Here is a 26,748-nt window from a genome sequence, read left to right as displayed (position 1 = left end):
TGCCATAAATGTATTTGTTATGTGGATTTGTCAATTCTTGATTGCTTGGAGTATAGGGTAAAGTAATTCAGTATCTAGAATAATGCAGGCTGAAGACCCAACTTTGCCCCAGTGGTCACCACATTTTGTTTCTCTTCAGCCTCATGGCCTTTCTGTGGTACTCACCTCCCCAGCGGTATTCACTTTCACAGCACAGATGTCTCCTGAACGGCACCTGGAAACGGCAGAAATATTGGGTACGAACCATTACTCATGAATCTGTGACCTGTGTATGTGGAGCATTTTGTAGGGTTGCTTCTGTGGATAAACTATAAAGGATAATAATACGCATAAAGTTTCTCTGAAAGAGTTTAATAATAAAATGTGAATGACCTGCCTAAAGTCCTATCTAGCCCTAAAATTTTGCAATTTTGCTTCTAATAGTCTATTAACAATGAAATGGAACCAAATATTGCTTATGTTAAGGCTGTAGTAATGCTGTTTTTCTTGTTTTCATCCCTAAGGAACATGAAACTCTTTACATAATATTAATATTGTATTGCAAGTGCCTTTTGCTACATTTAATAGGTAATAAAAAGAATCTTGTTTCCGGAAGTAACAGTACATTCCCAATTATAGAAACTCTAAACCACCAGAAACTTTATAAAAAGCTCCCAAAAGAAGAATTTGTTTTGCTGCTCTGTAGAATAAATAATGTCTATAACAAGACATCCACAGTACTTTCTGAATCTCACAAGCAATAAAATTATATGCAGCCTAGCTTCAATGTTAAGTCAAAATTTGGGGTATTTTTCTAAGATGAGAACTCTTTCAAGTAGACTTTGAGAATTTTTTTTTTAATATTTTTTATTTATTTGACAGAGAGAAATCACAACTAGGCAGAGAGGCAGGCAGAGAGAGAGGAGGAAACAGGCTCCCTGCAGAGCAGAAAGCCTCATGTGGGGCTCGATCCCAGAACCCTGGGATCATGACCTGAGCCGAAGGCAGAGGCTTTAACCCACTGAGCCACCCAGGCGCCCCTAGACTTTGAGAATTTGATTAACTTTCCAAACATTCTATTCCCATACTTATGTTCAGGGTAGGAAGGGAAAAGCTAAAAAGAAACTTCATTATGCTTTTCTAGCACCAGCCGTTGGAGAGGTTATTTCCAAGAAGATAGGCATGACCACAGATGCTTTCCATGTGCCCTGCTTCACCTCCACATCTCACACTGACGGGTGTGCTTCCGTAGAGTTCCCGGGGCTGGGCTGTGCAGGGAATGCTAGTGAGAGGAGTCCAGGGTAGAGAAGCAGTGACGTAGCTGAATATCCCAGCATGGGCTGCTGGAAATATGGTGCCCACCTTATCAAGGATCTTCTGTCCCTTTCCCTTTTCGATCGGGGGTGTTTTTTAGCCATTCTGGGCACTCAGATAGATGCCTGGTAAAGATGCAGTGGCAAGCAGGAAGGAGCCCAAATAGTAGGCTTGATGTCTGGTAAATGAGAAAGTCTTAAGAGAACTCAAAGCTAAAATTCCAGGCAACCAACAATGTTACTGAGAAAGCAATTCCTCCAGTAGACAAAACTCAGGGTAGAAGAACCCACCAACTCTTCCCCCTTGAATAGGAAGATTTGTTTCCTGTGATTCCATACTTAGCCATTAACTATTTGAACTCCCAACATAATTTTAGGTTTTCTCAGCTTTATACCAACTTACTCTCTTTCCTACCCTCTCTTTTTTCTAAAACACTTCACAGGAAAACCCAGAGGCTTTGATGGTGTGTTTTATGGCAGCAATCCCAGGAACATAAAAACCTCACAGGCCTTGTATCGTGTGTCACCTTTCCACCTAATCCGCATTTCAGCTGCCACTGTGTAATACAGACTGGTCTTGTCAGGCAAGGTTTACCTTCCATCCAGCCGCTCTGCCAACTAGTCTCATATCGCGTTCTATTTATACCTTTTCCTGGATTACTAAAACAGCTTTTGCTGTCATAGAAGAAAAAAGTTAAAACTAATTGAATAGTGTGCTTCAGTAGGGACATAAACTATACATTCTAGTCTCTTTTTGAACAGTAGAGAGAAAGGCGCCTTAGACTCAACATGACGTGTTTGGGATAATGACTTACATCTGTTTGTCAAGGGCTTCACTTCCTGGCAGTGAATGTGTTCGACCAGAACGGCTGAGGGGCTGGAGAGCTACGGGTCTGGGGACTCTAACTGCAGCACCCCTAGCTCTTCCACACTGATTTCTCTAAGATTTCATGTATCGATTACTAATCATGTCCAGATTTCCACCCCTTGGCAACCTCCTTTCCCCTTCACCAACATCACTATTACCTACAGAGTAAATACTGTTTCCTGAGAGTCTTTGTGTTCTTGGTTCTGTCCGACTGGTTCTGTAATATTTACTTAGAGGAACCCGCCCTGCCCTTTGGCAATGCGGCCCAAAATAAGAAGTTTTATAGCTATACAGAGGAAATACTTCCTTCCCTAGCCGCACATAATCCACTTTTGTCATTTTCTTCCTTTGGGGCAATGTTGGAGCTTTTCTACCTCTGTGTCCTTGTCTCTTACGGTGTTTGCAAGGGGGTGGTAGGTCTTCTCCTAAGACGTTGCTGTGAGAAAAGACACTGAACACATATTACCTCTAGATGTCAGCAAATTCCAGGCCTTGAAAGTTACATAAGCTGTGCCTTCTCCTACAAGTGCTCCTTCCTCCTGATCCAAACACCAGCCTTCTTTTTCGGTCTCCTCCTTGTGCTTCTTTGCTTGGCTGAGTTCCTCTTCTTCCCACCACACCAGGGGCGAGCAGCCCATTGCAAATGTGAAAGCCAGCTCAGCCTCAGCCAACTTCTCTACAGAGGACCTCGGAGTTCTGCAGGCTGGCCTGGCCCATCTGTGTTCTGTGGGGTTGGTCACTGGGCTGGCCTCCATGTGGAGGCACAGCAGTGCTCTTGTCCTTGGTGGTAGGGAAGCAGCAGGTTATATATTCAGTTATCTTGTGACTGAATGACACCCTCTCTCTCTCTCTACAGTCAGCACTTTGTGTCTTCTAGGAGCTGACACCCGCACTGCCAGGATCCCAGATGCTGGGCCTATTTTGGCAGACACACTCCGGAAATTCTTATTCGATCTGGATGTTGATGATGGCCTAGCTGCCATTGGTTACTCCAAGGCCGACATCCCTGCATTAGTGAAAGGAACGCTGCCCCAGGTAAGATATGCAGTGTGTCCTCACTCCCTTCCGAGAAGCACAAAGCTGCTGGGAAAACATGGTCCATTTGGGGTGTCTTGGGGGAAAGGAAAAGCCAGGGGTCCTCCAGCAGCTTTCAGGTCCCCTCCACACCAGACGGCAGCTCTTCTCTTCCCCTGTGGGAAGAAGCCAAGTTCCCCCACCTTTATATTCTTCCATAAAACTGGCTTTTTTTGAGCTTTTATGATATAACTGTAAGGATCTTTTATAAAAACTCAAGGCAAAAGCAATCACATTTGTCTTGAGGTATGGCAAAATTTCCCTTTTTACCAGTTCTGCTCTTTTAAGAGTCTTCTATAAAACCACCTGAAGCCATTCTAAAAGGACCACTAATATTATTTTATATTATAAACATTATAAATTCCTACTATTTTGTGGGAAAATAGGCATAGCCTTTAAATCAATATTATTGCAAAATCACTTTTTAATGTATCTGGGAGAGTATATTTTATACATATATACACCTATCTGTGTCACTTTGGGTCTTATTTAAATGTTGTTTAAGAATTTAAACTGAGCTGCCAACCTTGATTAGGTAGAATCTAATAGATGTAGAGATTCCCCTCTAAGTTTCTTATGAAGAGAATATACCTTCCCATTGCACCTCTCTCACATTTTGATCAGATACCCTTGTGCTATATCAGAATCTAATAGGTTAAGACCCCGTTCACTGTAACTCACCATAAAATAGAGCCAGAGCCACAAGCCATGCTCACCGTGCCCAGAGTGTTCATTTAGTCCCCCTTTCTAAAATGGGAAAGACATGGATCAATTAAACACTGTAAGGATACGAGGGCAAGGCACTTCTACCCAAAGTTAAGACAAACATGATCTGTTGCTGACTCTGAAACAGAGTTAACAACTAGTCTGTCCACCCTGCACAGATTCCTGCTTACTGTGAGTGCTTTTTCCTCACCCCACTCTAGTTAAACAAAGGCCTCACACTAGCTTCTTCTCCACTTGGCAACTGCTTAGAATGCTCACATAAGTTGATCCTAGTTGATACTAGTACAGATTGGGTCAACATGACTCACATGTCCTAGGAGGTAGGTAGGTAATAGCAATGAACAAAGTAATTTAAAGCAGGAGGGAGTGATGGGACTTTGGTGAACTGGGAAGTTCCCAATCCATCTTATTGTGTGAGTGCCTTTTCAGCTACAATGCATTATGCCCCCACAAAAGTTCAGGTCCCCACGTTGAGTTTCCAATTTCCAAAAAAAAAAAAAAATCCAATTGGTAGAATTTCCAATTTCCAGCAGAAATCAACTGTCTGGATGTTTGTATTGTATTCCCTGATTACTCACTGTACAAACCAAACATGGCCCAGGGGCCAACACGTTCCCTGATTTAGACTACAACTCAGTAGCCTCAGCTGCATCTAAAAATATAAATGAGGGGCACCTGGGTGGTTCAGTTGTTAAGAGTCTGCCTTCAGCTCAAGTCATGATCCCAGACTCCTGGGATCAAGCCCAGCATTGGGCTCCCTGCTTGGCGGGAAGCCTGATTTTCTCTCTCCCACTGCCCCTGCTGGTGTTCCCTCTCACATGGTGTCCCTCTCTGTCAAATAAATAAATAAAATCTTTAAAAATAGATAAGTAAAATAAAACATAAATGAGAAAAACGTCTCTAAGTGTAGCCAAGCACTTAGGCTAACTCACAAATGCTTAGTTCTAAGCAACAGTCCAAGGGACTAAATAGCCAGAAGATACGACCAACACAGGTATTTTATCCAAACCTACTCGGTTGTAAATTCCATGAGTACAGGGACATGTTTTGCTCACCCATCCTCAACTGCACCAAGCACAGGCTAGGAAATGTGTCTAATGGACACATACCTGCAGCCCTCTCTCTTCCAAAGTCTTCTGTGCAAATGAACATAATAGCTGAATGGGGGTAACTTTTTCAGAAGTCTCCTTACACTTAATAGGACCCACCTAATGACAAACAGCCATGAAAGCCTGAAACAAAGTGATCACCATGGTTTTGACATGGCCTTTGGCTCTGACAGCACAGTTCCAGTGATAGTGTCCGTTCTGCAGGAGGGGTTCTGGAAAGTTCTGCTAGCTCAGGAATGTGTGTTTGTCAACCTGCAGGGATGGTAGACGTGATTTTCGGCTAAAACTGTGTGATATTCTTGGCTATTTCATTGCTAGTGGCAACGCATCTTCCAGCCATCGGCACGTGTTGGCAAGTGTTTGCTGTTTAAATTCTACTGCACTCAGTCTTTTACTTTCAGAAACTGTTCCAGAAAGCAACAGATCCAGATTAACATTTGAGACCATCCGCTAACACAGCAAGCTAATTAGGTATCATATTAAATGCCTCAGGGCATGTATCATATGGGGGAAATCAGAGAGAGCAAACCCTTAATTAGACAAAACTAATTTCTTAGTTTCACAAAAGACGCAAGGTAAACTGGATCTTTTGAATCCAAGTCCTGTCTGTAGAGGAGGAGGCCAGGATCTCCTCACGCCATATTCAAGAGGCAGCCGCAACACGAATGCTGCTTTTTCCATCACGTGTCTGCGATGGGGAGAGGCGTAATTTTAATAGACTAGCACGAGTTCCATATTGTAGTCCATGGAGTTGAGTCTGTGTTTCCACATACAGAGAGGGCAGGGGATTCACAGGACTTCCGGAGGGATCTCTGCCATAAGCCTGTTTTGCAGATGAAGAATGATTATGGGTTTTTTTGTTTGGTGTCTTTGGCAGCGGTGAACATTTTACAGGAACGCTATGGCAACTTCAGAGTTTTACACACGCAGCAGGCTAATCTTCACTTATTAGTATCTACAGGATTTAAGGTCATGAGAGGAATAGACTGGTTGCTGCGAAGAATATTGCCAGAAAGATTATTTACATAGTCAACATTTGATAAAGCTTCTTTTATGTTCAGCAAGGAGAGATCGGTTTTCTCTGGAAGGAACAAGCAGGCCAGTATTCTTGACCAAACACCACATCCCATACCGGTGGCAGCAAACAGCAGCCCTGTGTACGGAGGCTTCCAACCGCCATAGCCAGGCTGCAAGGGGAGCAGGCAAGAATAAATTAATCTTCCAAGTGGGGTTTCTGAAACCTCTGGAAAAAAACATTTACATTTCAAATCAAAACATTTCTTTTCTGAGGAGAGCTGTCTACCAAAATGAGCACTTCCACTCCCTGGCTGACAGGCCAGCCGAAATGTTATTTTATGAATGTGCTAAAAGCAGTAGTGAGGATTTATTTCAGTGCCCATGTTAATCAGTTGTCCTTCGGTCTTACACATCTATAAATAATAGCGCATTGCTGAACACATCTTAATTTCAGAGAGTTTAGCTTTTATATGGCATAGAGGATATGAGTGGGGAGAGATCACAAACTTTATGTCCTCATCTAACCTATCGCAGGGTATTAGATATGTGAGGGAGAAACTCAGATCAGCTTGGCCTCAAGTACTTCTGAGACTCCTCAACAACTTCACCAAAGATGAACAGGATCGTTTTAAGGGCCTCTGAGCTCATCAGAGAAGATTCTTGTTATAAACAGAACAGTGTGGCAGGAATTGTCGACCATAGCCAATGCTGAACTTCAGTCCTTGACTCTGCCGCCAACACAGATGTACGCCACCATGAACAAGTCTCTACCTTGCTATGGATTTTCAAAATTCTTTAGTCTCTGAAGATTTGCTGCAGTGTAAATATTTACTTTGGTTTTACCCATACTCATCAGCATGTCCCGCCATCCTTCTCCCATCTGCCCATCCATCCTTCCTAATTATTTTTTAATCATGGTAAAATATACTTAACATAAAATTTACTGTTCTAACCATTTTTAAGTGTACAGTTCAGTGCCACTGAGTACATTTATTGTTGAGCAACCATCACTACTATGCTTTTTCATAACTTTTTAATCATTTCGTATAGAAGCTCTGCTTTATTGCTTAATGGTGAAATAACTCTCCTTTCCCAGCCCCTGATAAACTCTATTTTATCCTTTGTCTCTATGAATTTACCTATTGCAGTTACCTCATATAAGAGGAATCAAACATTTGCCCTTTTGTGTCTGCATAATGTCTTCACTTAGCATCAGTCTTTGATGTGTCTGAATTTCATTCCTTATTATTGCTGAGTAATATTCCATTGCATGGATATGCCACCTGTTGCTTATCCCTTCAGCTGCAGAAGAACACTGGAGTTGTTTCCACCCTCAGGGCTATTGTAAATAGGGATACAATGAACACTGGTGTACAAATATGTTTTAGTCCCTGCTTCCAGTTCAGTTGATTATATACCTAAATAAAATTATAGGATCATAGGGTAATTCTCTGTTTATCTTTTTGAGGAACGGCCAAACTGTTTTCCATAGAGGCTGCATCATTTTACATTCCCATCAACAATGCATGAGGGTTCCAATTTCTCCACATCTTCACCAAGATTTCTTATTTTCCATTTTTCGCATAGGTGTCCTGATGATGGGAAGTGAGAACTCACTGTGGTTTTGAATTGCATTTTGCTAATGACAAAAGATGTTGAGCCTCTTTTCATGTGCTTACTGGCTATATATCTTCATTCAAGAAATATCTAGTGAAGTCTTTTACCTATTTTTTAGTTGGTTTGTTTGGGGATTTCTGCTGTTGAGTTGTAGTAATTATTTATATATTTTAGCTATTAACCCCTTATCAGATCTATAATTTGCAAATACTTTGCTCATTGAGTTATCTTTTCAACCCTCGAGAGTGTCCTTTGAGGCATAAAAGTTTTAAATTTTGATGTAGTCCAATTTACCTATTTTTTAAAATTGCCTGTGCTTTTGATGTCATATCCAAGAAATTACTGCCAAATCTAACATGAAAATTTCCTGTTTTAGTTTTAGTTTTTAGCTCTTAGATTTAAGTCTTTACATTTAGGACTATTTTGAGTTAATTTTTAATACATCCTTCCTATTTTCATTCTTCCTTTTACCTTACAAATACTTATTGAGGTCCTACTATATACCATGCACTGAATGGGATACAGGAAGGAGGAAAATGAAATCTCTTCATTCCCTCAAGGAGCTTACATTCTAGTGAGAGAAGACAGACAATGGGCATCTAATCAAATATACAAATAAGACACAAATGAAATCACTTCAGATAATGATTAGTGGTATGAAGGGAAACCTGGGTAATGGGATAGTGATTTCACCTGGGACAGTGTGGCAGGAACTCCGGCAAGGGTTGTCACAGAGGGTTTTTTTTTTTTTTAATATTTTATTTATTTGACAGAGAGAAATCACAACTAGGCAGAGAGGCAGGCAGAGAGAGAGGAGGAAGCAGGCTGCCCGCGGAGCAGAGAGCCCGATGCGGGGCTCGATCCCAGGACCCTGAGATCATGACCTGAGCCGAAGGCAGAGGCTTTAACCCACTGAGCCACCCGTCACAGAGGTTTCTGACTAGAGGTGAAGGCAGCCATGTTAAGATCTAGAAGAGATGTGGGAGAAGAGCTCCAGGCGAAGGGAAAAGGCCTTGAGACAAGGTGAAGATGAGCATTTCTGTGGGACTGAGAGGGGATGGTGGGGTTAACTGAGATGAACTGATGGGAGAACAGTCAGCGCTGAGGTGAGCAGCAAGGCAGGAACAGAGTGGCATTGGAGGCCATGGTCTTGTCATTGCAATGGGAAGCCACGAGAGAGCATTTAAGCAAGTAATGATATGAACAAATTTATACTGGAGGGAAGTTATCACTCTGGGCTGTATGGAAATGGCCTCCAAGGGGAGAGAGTCGAGCAAACGTGGAAACAGACTTTTGGAGGCGGGAGTCAGGATGACTTAGACTTGGGTTGTGGTGGAACAGGAGGTGATAAGTGGTCATATTGGGGATTGACTCTGGAGGTAGATCTGACAAATCTGCTGGTGGATTAGAGAAGAGAAAGAGGAATCATGAGGACTCCTAGGCTTCTCCCTGAGTGACTGGGTGTCACTGCTGAGATGAGAAAAATGGGAGGCAGGTGGAGTCAGTTCTGTCTTGATGATGTGAATTTTGAGATGCTGATATCCCCTCTCCCACCATTTTCATTTATTTGAGAAAGAACTGTCAAGCACCCTAGCAGGCACTGGGCATGAAGAGTGGGCACAGCCCTGTCGTCATGGAGCTGCCTCATCTACCAGCTATGCTCCCACACAAGTACTTATCCTAAGAAAACAAACCAAGAGACCCAAGAGAATGGAACCGAAGCTCTGGCGTATACCTTAATTTCATTTAGGCCCAGAAATTTGGACACAGGGTAGTCATTACGGTATCTTTTAATCTCCTGTCCCATTGAGATTAAGGAGACCCTGCTGGGTGTATACATTGCAAGAGGGTGTGCCATCTTCGCTGACTTCACTCACCCGCACAGGAGAAATTGAGCAAGTCACTGAATTCATTTAAGAAGGTAGAAATAAAACCTTAGTTCACATTAAAAAGGAGTCACTTATTGTCCACAGCCTGAAAGATGATGTCCTAATGACGTCTTTTTGAATATACCTTAAGTCCAAGTTGCAAAATACTTGTCTTTGAAGTGAAGGACAACCTAGTTCTATTTCCTTGGCAGCACCTGCCATGCCTGGGACAGTGGTTTCTGCACAGAAACCCTCCCCTGGCCGCTGCTGTCCAATGGAGTTTGGTAGTACTGCATTGTACCCGAGGTTCATTAGGTTTTGTACTTTGGGCAGAAGGCTACTGGCTTCTGAACATAAGGCAAAAGCAATGGCTTTTGAAAGCTTTGTGGCAAAGAGGAGTCACTTGATAAACTTCTGAGTTGGGGGATCAGCTAGCATGAAGCAAACAAGAAATAGGATTTTTAAAGATAGGACCATTCTCAAGTTTCTTACTGCCAGGTTAACTTACATAACCTAGGAGCTTTAACAAACTATCTTTTCAAAACTGGAAATCCTCTTTGCTTTCTGTTTTAGGAAAGGGTCACCAAGCTTGCACCACGCCCTCAGTCAGAAGAGGATCTGTCTGCTCTGTTTGAAGCGTCAATGAAACTGTATTAATTTTCATTCTCACTGAAAGAATTACCACTGGCCATCACAGTCCTAACAACAGAAGCCAAGCTAGCCAGAACTGTCTTTTCATCTCCACATAAAACATACCTGTTACCAGTTTGAATGTGATACAAACTTATCCTGCAAAAGATGCCCTGTGCTCAAACTCAAGCTACTTCCATAAAATGGTGGGAAAATGACCACAATGTTGGACGCTGGGCTAGACTTTAAGGATCCACGTTCCTGTCCCAAACCCCACAGATTGCCGCTGCTCTATTTACCAAATGGGCAAAAACTCAGTATCTATCAAAAACATAAATGCACATATCCTATGCCCAGTAACCCCAGTCTAGAAATTTATCCTATAGAAATACTAGCACAAGCATGTTAAGAAGTATGTCAAGGATGTTTGTGGCAGCACATTTCCTAATAAAAAATATGAAAGAACCTAAATAGTCACTAATAGTATAGAGATAAATAAATCATAGTATATTAAATAATGGAATGCTACAGTGCTATCAGTAAGAATGAGATAAATCTATTGGAAATATGCCTGTGATATACCACTAAACTGGAAAAAAGCAGAACAATTATATCTTTGCATGGTCTGACTTTTAGTTACTAAATTATATAAAAATATATGTCTAGAGAGACAGAAAAGGAGACATGTCAAAATATTAAAAGTTATCACTGGAGAAATGGAATTTGGGGTACAAAGAATTGAGAAAATAGTCACTTTATGTTTTATACTTCCTGTTTTTATTTCATCAACATCTATATTGTTTGGCTTTGTTACAACAAGCACGTTTTCTGATTTTAAAAAGGCCAAAAAAAAATAAAGGGGCCATAGAACAGAAAAAATCCACTTCAGGGACGCCTGGGTGGCTCAGTGGGTTAAGCCGCTGCCTTCAGCTCAGGTCATGATCTCAGGGTCCTGGGATCGAGCCCCGCATCGGGCTCTCTGCTCAGCAACGAGCCTGCTTCTCTCTCTCTCTCTCTCTGCCTGCCTGTCTACTTGTGATCTCTCTCTCTGTCAAATAAATAAATAAAATCTTTAAAAAAAAAAAATCCACTTCATTGTTTTAGGTCAGATTCATCTTAATTTATAAAAGTACTAGCAACTAATATTTAAGGATTAAAACAGACCCAAAGAGGTAAAATATTAGAGACTGATCCTCAGATAAATAAATTGTTCCTTTGAGAAAAACACTAACATCCTACACGGTAATTCCCTCTTTGGAAAGATATGTTTGGTACTCAGAATAAATTAATTCAAAAGCAAGCAGTGTTGCAGTTTATAGACTTCAGCCTTGCAAGTAGAATCTAAGGATGGTCATCTGCCTGCTATCCCCAGCCTCCAGAAACTTCTACAGTTCATTTCTCCTCATAAAGGTTCCCACACTGATGTTTTTTGCCTGCACCAGCTTTGGCAATCTGGATCTCGGTGTACTTGGGATTTAGTCATGTTTTAAACTGAATTAAAGTTTTAATCGAATAAGTTATGTATATATAATAACATCAGGACTTTTAAAAATGCAAGAGAAGTGCATTACTTGCCTTCAGCCTGGCCAGGCCAGCTTTATCTGTATAAAGGTCCTTATTTCCTTAAGATCTTTTAAATAATACTGAGATAATGTTGATAGGTTTCTCTAACTATAAACATAAAATATGGTCAGTACCAAAAACTAGTAATACAGAGATAAACACAAAAGAAAGTATTTGTTCATATTGTACCATGCAGAAGACAGCCACTGTTAAAAATTTGGTTTATGTTTATTATATGCATGAATGTATTTTTGACATAGAAATGATATCATTAGGGTATAGTTTTAATTCCTGCGGAACACTCAAATCATTTATACCAACTGGCCAAAAAGCAAGCATAGGACAGTACCAACAGAATTTCAGTTATACCTTGCAGACCACAACTAGCTAAAATTCCCTGCAGCGTTTCATGAGTATCATGGGTTTTGAAGGCAGAAGCTGTGTGACTGAGAGTACAGCTAAACTCTCTGGCCATCTGAGATCCTTCAGGAAACTTGAGTAAAAGTTGTTAAGGTCTCAAAACAGCTTTGGCACAGCAAAAACATGTATGTGTCTCTCCGTCAATGCACCCTCCCAAAAAAGTCCAGTCAAGATCTAGAACCCTTATATACTACAGGGTGATGCAGCATCACTAGAATGACATTAGGTTAGGGGTCAAGGGCTGTGGGATCCACTCCAGTCCCTTGGTCTGTCTTGAGTTTTACTCAAGAGACTAAGCCTCTTCCAGCTTGAAGATGCTATGCCTAGATTTTATGTATCCCATAGTCCTTACTGTGTGATTTTGAGTTTGGGAAATGTAAAATAATTTGAGACACAAAAATGCATTCTCGATCTCTCTTAAATGTTCGATGCCTTTACTACCAGTAGCCAGATGTCTAAATGTGACTCACCAGGAGGAGTGTTTGGTATTCATACCCATGATGACTCTGCAGAGGAAGGATTTAAAGGTCAGGCATGAAGAAACAGATTTAGGAATACTTCATGTTTTTTATCTTAATATCCATCATGTTGGTCCTTAAATTTCAGAATATGGAAAAGAGGTGTTTCTTGACTAACCAGCTATTAAAAGAGTGTGAGATAAGAAATTCAGCCCATATCTTTAAACCAAACACTTTGATATTTCTGAGACAACAAGTATATTTTTTTAAGTCAAATCCTAGTTCTTATTACCTTTAAAAGACAAAAAAAGTTCTTAGGGGTTATAGCTCCATTTATATGGATTAATTTATTTGCTACGGCAAGAAAAATTAGAATAATATTCAAAAGTTTGTATGATATCACTTTCACAAAAATACCACATTTGGTGGAATTTTCACTTAAAATACATGTATATCCCTAACTTGTTTTATGATATAGAATACTGATTTGTTCCAAGCACATCAAGTTTATGATTTTTGTCAAGTGCCACAATAAACAGCCTATTCGCTTTGTACTCCTCTCACTTCATGCACCAGGACGGCTGTGCTGGGCTTGGCATTTCTGCATAGCTGTGGACACAGCTGTGGGGTATTTTCCAGTGGTCAGTGAAGTCAGTCCACTTTTGTAAAATACAGACAAGTACAGTATCAAAATAGAGAGCAAAACTTGCTTTCCTGGCCTTTTAACCCTGAGAAAGATTAATGGTTGTTTGGATTAGAAACTGTACCCTAATGAGGGACTGTTGCCTCCAGGGAGTGGGTCTGAGAAAGGGGACTGTTCACCTCTGGGTCAACATTGCACATGCTGCCCTGTCTCTGATGACCAGCAACCCCAAGCCGAGACAGCTGCCCAGGCCCTCCATCAAACGCCTGACCCTCAGGGAGCTGTTGCGGAGGCTGGCCTACATCCCCGCCATCACCATCACAATGGTCTGCCCAGGGTAGTCTCCAGGGATGAGCTGCAGTTTGAATGGGCAGAAATTACTTCTTGAAGCCCTACGTTCAATTACCAGCAGCTGGGGGTGGGAGGGTCTAGTTTCTGTTGCTATTATTCCACTGTCTTTCCAACCACCCCACAACTCTTAGAATAAATGCATACCCCCTGCAAATTGCAGTAACTGTTCGTGATTTTGTCCCATGTGAAATCCCTCATGAAGCTCCGTGCAGAACAGCCAACTTTAAAGTAACCCTACTTCATTCTTTCTGGCTTTAAGTACTGGCTTTTTAATTCGGGTATTTTTAATTGGTTTTCCAATTTATAAAATTGGAAAACTGATTAAAATAATCATGAGCGAAAAAGAGAAAATAACTACCATCATGCCATTACCCAAACACAGCTGCTATCATTTCATATACTTCTTTCCATCTTTTTCATTTGGGTGGTGTAATTTCCAGCTCATTTCCCTTAAGGCATGACATTTTAAGTATTTTCTACATTGCTACATAATCTTCATAATCATTCTTTTTAAAGGTACACAATGTTTTCTTGAATAGAAATTTAAACACATCCTTATTATAGGGCATCAAGATTGCTTACAAATTTTGACCCCTACCAGTGACATAGCAAAGAATAATGTGTATATGGCTTTTTTAAAAATCATATTCTAAATTAAGTTAACCCCAAATTGAATTTTTATATTAAGAGTATGGACATTTTTATGACTTTTGATTCATACTACCAACTTGCTTATACTCCACTATTGTCTTAATTTTGTGTCCCCTCTCCTTTAATCCTCTCTTCAAAATAAATAGTATAAGCCAGCAAGAAATGAAACCAAACTCACATGGATGACCAGGGCTAGGCTATTTGTGCAGACCTGCGAGTCACCTGTGGTTTTTTTCTTTTATATCGGTGTATCTTAATATCTTAACAGTTCACATAAACACAGATTAAAATTTTCAAATAAAATTATGAGACTTACTTTAGTGTTACTTAATTCAAACTGTAGATCACCAAGACCACTTTTATCACTTTTTTTTTCCTTCTAGAACCTTCCATGTGACCCTAAACCTATGGGCTTGTGTTATTCATTGCCCCCCCTTTTCCTGGCCAAAAACAAACAAAAACCCACAGGGACATTATAAATATTCTTTTCTATAAGGCTGTTCTAGAACCATCCAGGCCTATGTGCAAGAATCGCTGCACTGGGAGGACATAACCAAGAACCATCCCCACCAAGATCCCTTCCATGGGTCTAAGTTGCCCCTTTAATCAAAAATCTCTAAAATCTTTGCAGTTATGCACATTGGTCCCATGTGGCTTTGGCAACATTTACCGGAGACCAACGTGAACCATATACCAAGCATTGCATCAGAGAAAAGAATGTGAGGCAACATACAAATGGAAAGAGATCCAAAGAGTACCACCAGGCTGAAGCGGCCACCTGAGTAAGGACAGGCTAATTTTTGTTCATTTTCTACATCTCCTTTAACTCCTATATACTCAGTACACAGCTCACACCTTAACAAAATATTTTCCCAAAGGAGGAAGGAGATCATGTATTTGGGGAGAGGAAGATTGGGGTTCTGTGGATAGCAGTGATTGGGGGGGCAGCAAGGGAATGATTACAGGAACATGACATTTAGGGGTTTTTTTAGTAATACTTAACCAAACTAGTGTCACTTTATAAATATAAATATCAATCAACTCTTAGGAAATGTGGAGATCAATTTACTAGGGCATCTACTACAGCTGGCAACAATAATAAACTAAAAACAGTAACAGTTCATTATAACAGTTTCAAATAAGAGTTATTTACTGTGCAGTCCCTTGATCAAGGAGTTGCCCACTGTGAGAGAGGCATGACTGTGTCCTTTTTGCACAAATGAGGAAACCAAAACAAAACAAAAAAATAACCAAAACAAAACAAAAACCAACTTCACACAGCTAGTAAGGGGTAGGACTAGCACTCAGTCCCAAGGTCATCCTGACCCTGCATTCCCAGCCACCAGATTCGCTACCTTTCAAGTGCCTTCTGTAGGTGGAGAGCTTCTTGAATTGCATTTAAACACTGTACACCCCTGTGTACAACGCAATACCTTGAACACAGTAGGGGACCCATAAGTGTTTGCAGAATAGAAGCTCCTATTTCATTAAAAGGGAAAAAAGGAGAAGGAAAAAAAAGAAGGTCCTGCTAACCTTCGACACGTCAGAGAAAAGTGGAGTTGGCCACGCTGGAAGTCACACAGAAGGGTACTGGATGTGAATCCCATCCCTGCTTCTTACTGAGTAACCTAGGGTAAAGACTTAGATTTTCTGAGCACAAACAACCTCATAAGATTATAAACATCGGGCGCCTGGGTGGCTCAGTGGGTTAAGCCGCTGCCTTCGGCTCAGGTCATGATCTCAGGGTCCTGGGATCGAGTCCCACATCGGGCTCTCTGCTCGGCAGCGAGCCTGCTTCCCTCTCTCTCTCTCTCTGCCTGCCTCTCTGTCTACTTGTGATCTCTGTCAAATAAATAAATAAAATCTTTAAAAAAAAAAAAAGATTATAAACATCAACAGGAAGTAACGTATGCGAAATGTCTACGACAGTGGCTGGCCCACAGTCCTTGCTCAGTAAATGTTACTTCTCTTCCCTTTCCTGAATGCTAAGTTCACAGGAAGACTTTCACCCCAGCAACTGACTAGCAGATCACTACAGTGACATCAGTTGTACACTAAGGGCTTCCAAACTTCCCTCAGAATAAGAAGTACTGGGTGCCTCGGGTGCCTAAGTGGCTCAGTGGGTTAAGCCTCTCCCTTTGGCTCAGGTCATGATCCCAGGGTCTTGGGATCAAGCCCCACATCAGGCTCTCTGCTCAGCAGGGAGCCTGCTTCCCTTCCTCTCTCTCGGCCTGCCTCTCTGCCTACTTGTGATCTCTGTCTGTCAAATAAATAAATAAAATCTTTAAAAAAAAAAAAAAAAAAGAACAAGAAGTACCTGGGATGCTAGTTAAAGATATAGGTCAGTCCTTTCCTCCTACCCTGGAGAAATTCAAATCCTGTCAACCTGGGTTGGAACCCAGGAGGCAGCTGTTAAATCAATTTGGTTTAGGAAAGTTAAACAGCACCTGGGCCTGTCTGGTGGCTTCTTGGCATAGATGGTGATGGAAACAGAGCAGTGGTCTCAACCTTCAACGTGCATCAGAAGCTTCTGGAGAGCTTAGTAAAATATGGGTTGCTGGACCTGGTCCCCAGGGTTTCTGATTCACTAAATCCAGGTGGGAAGTGAGAATCTGCCTTTTTTTTTTTTTTAAAGATTTTATTTGACAGACAGAAATCACAAGTAGGCAGAGAGACAGGCACAGAGGGAGGGGGAGGCAGGCTCCCTGCTGAGAAGAGAGCCCTACGTGGGGCTTGATCCCAAGACCCTGGGATCATGACCTGAGCCAAAGGCAGAGGCTTTAACACACTGAGCCACCCAGGTGCCCCGAGAATCTGCATTTCTAACTGGTTCACAGGTGATGCTGCTGATCGAGGAACCACACTTTGAGAGGATAGCAATTTTCTCACATTTCAAATTTACCTGGCTCAGATTTCAGCTGGAATTAGTTCTACATAGCATGTGGTAAGGCGGCGAGCTCCTGAGGAGGGTCAGGACAACACCAGAAACTTACCTCAGGACTCCTCCACCAGACTGGGAGACCATGCCTGAGCGCTGTCCTGCCTCTCCCCTACCATGACTGGCTTGCCCTGCAATCTCCTGCCTCGCATATCCACCTTATTTTCAGGCTGAGAACTTTCAGGATGTGCCCATCAAAGCCTGAACAGAAAGAAGATGCTTGCTTATGACTCTAGCCTTGATGGTATTTGCAAACATGAGGAAACTATTAAAAAGTACATGAAGTAACCGTACACCAAGTTTCATTTCAGTATAATTGGTAGAAAGAATATAAGACTCCCAGCTATGAGGTTTCCAGACTGATAAAACCACTCTGTCTAATTTGTTTAAAAAAGAAAGTAGCCGGGTACCTGACCTGGGTGGCTCAGTCATTAAGCGCTTGCCTTCGGCTCAGGTCATGATCCCAGGGTCCCGGCAAAGGAGCCCCGCGATGGGCCCCCTGCTCATGGGGAACCTGCTTCTCCCTCACCCTCTGCCCCTGCTGTGCTCTCTTGCTCTCTCTGACAAATAAATAAATAAAATCTTAGAAAGAAAGGGAGAGAAAGACAGACAAGACAGACTAGGGATGCCTGAGTAGCTCAGTCATTAAGTGTCCAACTCTTGATCTCAGCTCAAATCCTGATCTCTGGGCCTTGAGTTCAAGCCCCATACCGGGAGCCCACCTAAAATTTAAAAAAGAAAATGAAAATCCTCCTTGTTATATTCCTATTTTTAAGGGTACGTTGTGAAAAGTTTCCAATTTAACGTGAAAAGGGATGTAGAAAGAGTGAATACAAACAGAGAAGTGCTTGTAATTATTGGTAAAGTAGGTCCTTGGATACAAATCAAACTAACTGTTTCAAGGGCAAAAATGCCAAGGTGAAAAAAAAGGACAGCTACTTATATCCAATTAGAAAAAGGCAACGCAGTGGTCGTGTTGCTCACACATAGGCACCGCAGGGCTCCCTGTTCTGGCTCTTTTCCTTGACATCGGCATTAGTTATCTACCACATATCCTTGTTAACCTTAGAAAATAAAACTGCCTGTTATTTTACCAGCAAACGTGGTCTTATTTTGAAACAGCAGCGAACTGCGATCCAGAGTAAGCACGCTACCGCAAAACCATAAGAAAACACACGGATCAAAGAAAAGGAGGGCAGTTGGAAGGGCTGTTATAAACAAAAAGCCCATTGGCCTAAACTGGGAGTTTAAAGGATAGCAGCTTCTCATCGGCTGCGTTGTAACTCTTTCTCATTGGCTGGGCTGTTGCCGAAGCAGGAGGAAAGCCTCTCCTCCTCCAGCTGGGATAGAAATGTTCACCCCAAGGTGCGGCTCTTCCTATTGGGTCTGCAATTGACAACACGTGGTAGGGCCCAAGAGCGCCCCCTGCTGGTCTCCAACTCCATTCTAAATGAGATATCTTTTCGTTAATTTTCACAGCCTTGATAAAGGGTTTTAGATGATCTCACCAAAAATGAGTACAGGCAGAGAGGACTGGTCCCCTGTCATGCTACTGAAACACCAAAATATATAGATTTAAAACGTTTGATTTAAAATTGAGTAGAAAAATATATTCCCTAACTTTGTGGAGAGAGATGGAGCACCTCCCAAACTTTCATTGATTCCACCCTATGCCCCTGTCTGGCCAATAGCAGGGTATTATCCTGGATTCCCCCACCTTTCTTGAGTAGCCTCAGTTACCCAGTATGATGTACTGAATTGTTTTCCCCAAATTCATATGTTAAAGCCCTAACTCCCTCCGCATGCGACTGTATTTGAAGGTAGGGTCTATAAAAAGGGGGGCGCCTGGGTGGCTCAGTGGTTTAAGCCGCTGCCTTCGGCTCAGGTCATGATCTCGGGGTCCTGGGATCGAGTCCCGCATCCGGCTCTCTGCTCTGAAGGGAGCCTGCTTCCCTCTCGCTCTCTCTGCCTGCCTCTCTGCCTACTTGTGATCTCTCTCTGTCAAATAAATAAATAAAATCTTTAAAAAAAAAAAAAGGTATAAGGTTAAAGGGGATCATATGTATGGACCTTAATCCAATCTGACTGGTGTCCTTCTAAGAAAAGGAAATTTGAACACAAGAGAAACACAGAGATGCATGCACACAGAAGAAAGACCATGTGAGGACACAGTGAGAAGGTGGGCCAAGGAGAGAGGCCTTGGGAGAAACCAAACCTGCTGACACCTGATCTTGGACTCCTGGCCTCCAGAACTGTGAAGAAATAAAATTCTGTGTTTCAAGCTGCCCAGTCTGTGGATTTTGTTATGGTAACCCTAGTAACCTAGGATTTGCTGGCAAATGACAGAGTCTCGAAGGATTTACATCAGAAAGGGCTACGAGCCACTAGCTGAAAATAAAGTAGTAAATCCAGAGGAAAGAAAGAGAAGAAAAGGCTTGAGGCAGCAACATGAGTGTAACAAGATTCTTAGGTGAGGTGAGCAGAGAGGAAGAGATGAAGGGCAGCCAAGAAGCAGGGCACTGGAAGATAAATAGGGAGAGAGTGGTTTGGCTTTGTTCTTAAACTTTGGCTCTGTATTATGAATGGAATCCCCTTTGGAGTGTTGTAGGAGATGGCAATAATGACATAGATTGTTTTAAAATTCTTTCTGCAGGTCAGACTTGTGCTGTGATGCTTTTGCAAAATGCAACACCAAACCAAGCCTGATTCAAACTATGGAGAGTTTAGGTTATAATTTTAAATCAGTACAGCAAGAGCAGTGATTTAAAAAAAAAATTGGAAAGGCTTCATGAAAGAAGTGATTCCTGTGTTGAACCATGAAAGAAAGATGGAGTTAGATAGGAGGTAGGACATTCCAGGGACAATGAACAGCAGGAACAATAACACAGAGAGTTTTCAATAGTTCAGCATTGCTGGGATGTCAGATGCAAAGCAAGAGGTGGCAAGTTGAGGCTGGAGAAGTAAACGTGGCCCAATCCTGGTGCCTTGCTGGAACTTGGAACATATCCAGAAAGGTGGTAGACGCCATCAAGGATGAGCTGGGGTGTCAGAGACAGAACTGTATTATAGATTGGTCACTTGGACATGTGATAACAATTGATTCTATGAAAAAAATTATAGAATAACAAAAAAAGATTACAAATAAGCTTATATTTCTTTCATCTTTCTCTGTATTTTTTTTTAAAGATCTTTTATTTGACAGAAAAGAGAGAGACAGTGAGAGAGGGAACACAAGCAGCGGGGAGAGGGAGTGGGAGAACCAGGCTTCCCGCTGAGCAGAGAGCCCAATGCAGGGCTGGATCCCAGGACCCTGGGATCATGACCTGAGCCAAAGACAGACGGTTAACAACTGAGCCACCCAGGCGCCCTCTCTGCATTTTTAAATTTTTATTTGGAAATAATTGTAGAATCAGATGCAATTGAAAGAAAGAACATAGAGAGAGATCCCGTACACCCTCACACAGTTTCCCCCCATGGTAACACCTTGCACAACTGTAGTGTAATATCACAGAAATTGACACTGATACACTGCTTCCGTCTTATTCAGTTTCACAATTTTACATGAACTCATTTGTGTGTGTACTCAGTTCTATCACATTTTGTCACATGCGCAGAGTCATATGGCCACCACTACAGCCCAAACACGGAACAATTCCATCACAAGGATGCCCTGTGCTACTCATTTAGAGCCAGAGCCACTTCTCTCCCTCCCCAGGCCTTGGCAACTACTAATCTCTTTTCTATTTCTATAACTTTGTACATTTTAAGCACAAAACCTTTTGAGATTGGCTTTTTTTTCCCACTCATCATAATTCTCCTGAGATTGATCTAGGCTATTGAGTGTACTAATAGTTCCTTCTTTATTCCATGATGTGGATGTGCCACAGTTAACCATTCAGCTGCCGAAAGGCATTTTGACTGTTTACAGCTTGGGGCTATTACAAATAAGGCTGCTATGAAAGATTGTGTACAGGTTTCTGGATGAGCATAAGCTTTCATTTCTCTGGGTTAAATGTCCAAGAATGCCATATGGTTTTGTTTAGTTATGTAAGAAACTGCCAAACTGTTTCAGGGGGCTGCACCATTTTACATTCCCACCAGAAATGTGTGAGTTTCTCCACATCCCACCAGCATTCGCTGTTACCACTGTTTTTTATTTTAGCTGTTCTGGGAGGCATGTAGTGAGCTCCCATTGCCATTTTTCATTTGCATTTCTCTAATGGCTAATGATGTTGAACATCTTTTCAAGTGCTGATTTGCCATCTGTATATCCTCTTTGCTAAAATGTCTGTTCATGTCTTTTGCCTATTTTCTAATTAGATTATTTTTTTACTGTCGAGTTTTGAAAATTCTTGTATATGCCAGCTATAAATCCTTTGACAACTACGTGGTTTGCAAATGTTTTCTTGTAGTCCACTGCTTGTCTTTTCATCTTTTTTTAAATAAACTTTTTTTTAAGATTATATTTATTTGACATTATATTTATTTATATTTATTTGATAGAGACAGCAAGAGAGGGAATACAAGCAGAGGGAGTGGGAGAGGGAGAAGCAGGCTTCCCACTGAGCAGGGAGCCTGATGCTGGGCTCCATCCCAGGACCCTGGCATCATTACCTGAGCCGAAGGCAGAGGCTTTAACCCACTGAGCCACTCAGGCACCCCTTATTTGCTTTTCTTGATTTATTGCACTGGCTAGAACTTTCAGTAATATGTTGGGTAAGAGCAGGGAGAGCAGATATCCTTGCCTTGTTCCTGATCCTAGGGGGAAAGCATCCAGACTATAACTATAAGGTTAGCTGTACAGTTTTACAGGTGCTCTTTATGAACTAAAAGAATCAGTGTCATCTTTTGAAAATAAGATAAAAAATATATCTAAGGTTTTTTTTTAAGATTTTATTTATTTATTTGACAGAGAGTGATCATAAGTAGGCAGAGAGAGAGAGGGGAAAGCAGGCTCCCTGCCGAGCAGCGAGCCCAATGTGGGGCTCCATCCCAGGACCCTGAGATCATGACCTAAACAGAAGGCAGAGGCTTAATCCACTAAGCCACCCAGGTGCCCCCATATCTAAGTTTATGCTTAGATAGTTTATTGGAGTTCAGTTATTTTTATAATTAATAGACAAAGCAAGCTTTTCCATTTCCATTATAATCCTGTTAAGGTGCTGGGCAGGTATTATAATTTCCAGTTTTCAGATAAACCTTTTAAAAATAGAGACTCCAAGAGGTAGATTGTCTTGCCTAAACTTACATGCAAATTAATAAACTTACACTAAGTCCTAGGGAATCCGTTCAATAACATTTACTGTAAACCTAATACTGAGAGCATGGCTGAGCTCTTATGAGCCAGGAACTATAAGTGTGTCGGCGTGTTATGTCATTTAATTGCTCAAAACAGCCTACTGAGGTGGACATTGCTATTATCCCCATTTTACAGATGATAACATCAAGCCTCAGAGAGCTGTGTAAGTGACCAAGGTCACACTGCTAGCAAGTGGTAGCAAGTAATTTGGACATAGACACAGATCTCTCTCTTAACCACTCAGTGCAAAATCCTGTGTCAGGTTCTGGGGATACAGAGATGGATAGAAGAGAGACCCCTGTTTCCAAAGGAGCACATAATCCAGCAGGGGAAACAGATTAGCATATTTGCAGCTTGGTTCCTGAAGAAGCCACAGCCCCCATCAGTAAATTATCTCAACAGTGTTAGAACATCTCAGTAACATTTGTTGATTGAAGAGCTAAATGGAAGGAAAGAAGGGAGAAAGAAAGGAAGGAAGGAAGGAAAGAAAAGGAAGAAAGTAGGAGGGACGGAAGGAGGAAGAGAGTCATCATTCTGGTTTCTTCAACAAATCTAACATTGTTTGTATCTTATACAGAAGCTCCTAGTAGAAAGTACTTTCTACTTTCCACAAATAGATTTCCTTAAACCAGATCATCTACCTGCTTCAGACAGCCTGGTCTTTGCACAATTGTGCTGGTAACAGTGACTAAAAACTATCAAATATAAATATCATGGAATAACAGAACAGAAAAAAATGGCAGGAGCTGGTCATCCAGAAAGAAAAGCAAATCCTTCACACACAGTTTTATGGAATAGACAGGTTCAGCCACAGCAGCTCCCCAAGGAAGGTAGGCTTTCCCGTCCGAGAAACTTTGACCTCATGTTCCCCAAGCTCCCACCACCTCACAAGACCTCCAACACCTCCAACACCAAGCTCGCCTCTCCTTCTTCATACCACAGGTAATGTTTCCTGCAGGGCGGAAACTCCAGGAGACACACGGGCAAACACTCTCTTCTCGCTACAATGTCCTTTCTCCCTTCCTATTCCCTAATTCTTCCTCCTCCTCCTCTTCTTCTGTGCTATGTTATGACCACTGGGAAGTACTCAATCCCAAAGAAGAACAAGAAATATGAGTTAACAGTAACTGAGTGTAGATTATGCAAGTTCTCTTCTAAACGCTTTACATATTTTTCAATGTTGTCATTTTAACAAACTAATGAGTCATTATTACACCTTCCTCTTCACCCCAAACATATATAAAGCCCCATTGGTTTGGGTCCATCACCCCCCCACCTGGATCACCACAGTCACCTTCTTAATGGCTTCCCTGCCTCCATTTCTTAACCTCCAGTAATCCATTCTCCTCACTGGGCCCAGGATGGTTTTTATAAAACCCAAATTGTCTGACCATGTTTTTCCTTTAATTAAAATCCTTCAAGAGAAGGCACACAGCCCCTAGTAGACCAGCAAGGCTATGAGGATCTTGCCCCTGCCTCCTTGACCAGCCTCCTGTCCCCATGTGGACCCTTCACTGCAGCCTCACCCTCCTCCCTAGGGGTATCAAGGAACACTTGTTGAGGTCTCCTCTGCCCATGACATTCTCTTTGTGCCTCTAGTATCACTCTGTGGCATAAATATATCTTATTCTTTGTCCAATCATTTATTGCCTTGTCTAGCTCCCCCTCTTAATCTGTTAACTGAGGGTAAAAGACTTTGTCTTAATCTTCTCTAGAACCTTATCATCTAGTCTGACAGCTGGCATACACACCATTAAATTATCAATAACTTGGCAGCAAAGAATGGGAAGGAAAGAATGAAACAACTAGTCTGATTTTTTCCTATTCAATCTGATTTTTCATTGGCCAAAGTCTTGAACTTTGCAACCATATAAATGCAAAGCCTACATTGCCCCAGATCCTCAGCTACAACTACTGAGCAGGAGAACAAACATGTCTTGCCGGGTATATCCTGATATAAAAATAACCTGGCAAAAAGCAAAAGGTGTTCTAAGATATGCCTTCTGAAGTCCAGGTCCACTAAAAATGTTGGGAGGGCAGCCTTGGGGGGTCCACAGGATTTAGAAGGCTTCCCTCTTACAGATCAGTGCACAGAGGAACACCCCACCCCAGCCCCACCATCTAGGCCAGTGAGAGACAACTTTGTAAAGAATAGACAATGATTTATCTTCACAAAAGAAAATCTTCCTACCATTAGTAACACCATTGACATCTTAGCAGCTTTTCCATTATGAATCCGACATTTCCTTTTTCTTCAAAGCCCAATTTGAGTGCTTTTTTAAAAGTGAAATAAAGCCATCAACAGACAATAAAAGCTATGCAATATTTATAATTAGAGGTCTCCAGAGTATATTTTATGTTACAGAAAAGATTGAATTTCTAGGCCTTCCCTTTTAAATCCCTTAAAACCTTCAGCTTGAGAATGAGAGACTCAGACTCTTCTCTCGGGTCTTAACTTTTATGTGGCTTATTACTTTTTTATCCCCTCTAAAACTCTAAATCCCTTCAACATAGCTTCGGTTCCTTCCATGGCTGAATTGGCAGCAGGCTGATCTTTTTATTGGTGGGTAATGGATTTAGTTTGATTGCTGACACGGGAACAATGAGAGGATAAACAATTCCATTTGTGGCCATGAAATTCCCCATCTGTTGAGTGCGTTCATGACTGAAGAGTGCTGGGCAGAGACAGATGAATGTGCCCGCCACGCCCGATGTTAATGACATCCATCATACAAGCTGAACATGTGGCTTCATAAATCAGGAGCTAATAGCAACTCTGGTTGCTCATGTCATTAACTCGCCAGCCGCTTAAATACCTAAGAACACACCATAACGTGGAGCATAAAGACCTGAATTGCAATTCTGATTTCACTAAAAAACCAGAGGTAGCGATGGAAGCCATTTTTCTAAGTTTAAAAACAAACAAACAAAGAAACACCTCCTTCAGATGCATACTTAAATATGTGTAGGTTGTATCTCAGATCTATACTATCTGGAATTGGTTTCAAAATACAACGGGTGGGGGGAGTGGACAGGGACATAGATGAAAAAAGATCAGCCGTGAGTTGATCCTTGTTAAAGCTTGGTGATGGGAACCTGAGACTTCTTTATACGACCTCCTTCCCTTTTGTATGTTTAAAATTATTCATAATGAAAAGGTTTTTTTTAATTTGAAGATAAGTGGAAAATGGGAGTTTCCATTGATGAGCATGAACATTTCTTGCCAAATTCTCTCTTAAAGAAAAAGAAAAAAGCTATGCTCACACAACAGTTCAAACATGCGACAAGGCAAGTAAGCCCTCATCACCAAAGAGGCAAGCAACATGTTTCAGAGGGAGAAGATAAGGCAACACCCACTGCGGGTTTTCAGGTACCCACATCACTCACAGTCCAAGCTCTAATGGTGGGAGATTATTGTGTTTGAGAAGTTTCAACAGTTTCTCCACTCCTCACCCTTTTGATTTCCCACAGTAGTGAGTTACCTATTGTCACCATCACTTCTGCATTTTGTGGCTTTTTTTTTTTTCATGGACGTTCAGTCTTGGGTACTTAAATTTGAGGGCTGTTGTCAAAGACATGGAAAATGAAGAACAAAGGGAAAGGAAAATAACAAAAGGAGAGTGGTGGTGCCCTGTTCAAAGGACTGTTCAGTTCATTTCTGTTAGGTAAAGCCTCTTAATGCCACCCAGGGCACACCGTCTCAAGTTCAGATGGATTCCCAGAGAAAGGTCTAGGTACATCTCCATCTATCCTGATATTGTTGCAAAGCCAGAAGAGAAGAAAGAGAAAAATCTGTGCCTCTACCAGGCTCCTGACTCCTAAATTATACACAAATAGAGTGTTGCTATAATTTATTCATGATAAAAATCACTGAGTACCTACTCTGTGCCCAACACTTTGCTGGGCTCTGGGGTTACCACAATGAATAGGGCACATGCTTTTATTGGGCAGGCAGACAAACAAGCAATCACTGGAATATGGCCCCTCTGACCTGCCTTGGGAATCTTCCAGTAGAACTGATGCTGAAAGTGAGAATGACAAGTGCAAAGCCCAAGAGCCATGTGGATACTTGGTGGGTTGGAGAACCCCTAGAGCTATGTTGTCTGATATGGTGACCACAAGCCACACATGGCTATGGAGCCCTTGATACGGAACCAGTCCAAGTTGAAATGGATTGTTTTGTAAATGTAAAGTACATACCGGATTTTGAAGACTTAGCTTTAA

General features: G+C 41.7%; 1 protein-coding gene across 4 annotated transcripts in view; it reads left to right on the top strand.

Moving 5' to 3' along the window:
• Positions 1-11,083, top strand: part of ADHFE1 (alcohol dehydrogenase iron containing 1) — a 33,593-nt gene extending 22,510 nt beyond the window's left edge. The window contains exons 12-14 of one of the 4 annotated variants that reach the window (XM_046018945.1): positions 140-236; positions 3,038-3,195; positions 10,145-11,083. In XM_046018945.1, the coding sequence (XP_045874901.1) occupies positions 140-236; positions 3,038-3,195; positions 10,145-10,228 (339 nt within the window). In that variant the 3' untranslated portion in view covers positions 10,229-11,083. Of the gene's footprint in view, positions 1-139; positions 237-3,016; positions 3,196-6,620; positions 7,491-10,144 lie in introns of those variants that run through there. The other 3 variants (XM_046018936.1, XM_046018926.1, XM_046018916.1) reach the window with 3 other exon arrangements.
• The last annotated feature ends 15,665 nt before the right edge of the window (positions 11,084-26,748 follow it).

This window comes from Meles meles, chromosome 1 (assembly GCF_922984935.1).
Source record: "Meles meles chromosome 1, mMelMel3.1 paternal haplotype, whole genome shotgun sequence".
Taxonomy (NCBI): domain Eukaryota; kingdom Metazoa; phylum Chordata; class Mammalia; order Carnivora; family Mustelidae; genus Meles; species Meles meles.
The sequence above is the reverse complement of the archived record's forward strand: the minus strand, read 5'-3'. Positions and strand labels throughout refer to the sequence as shown.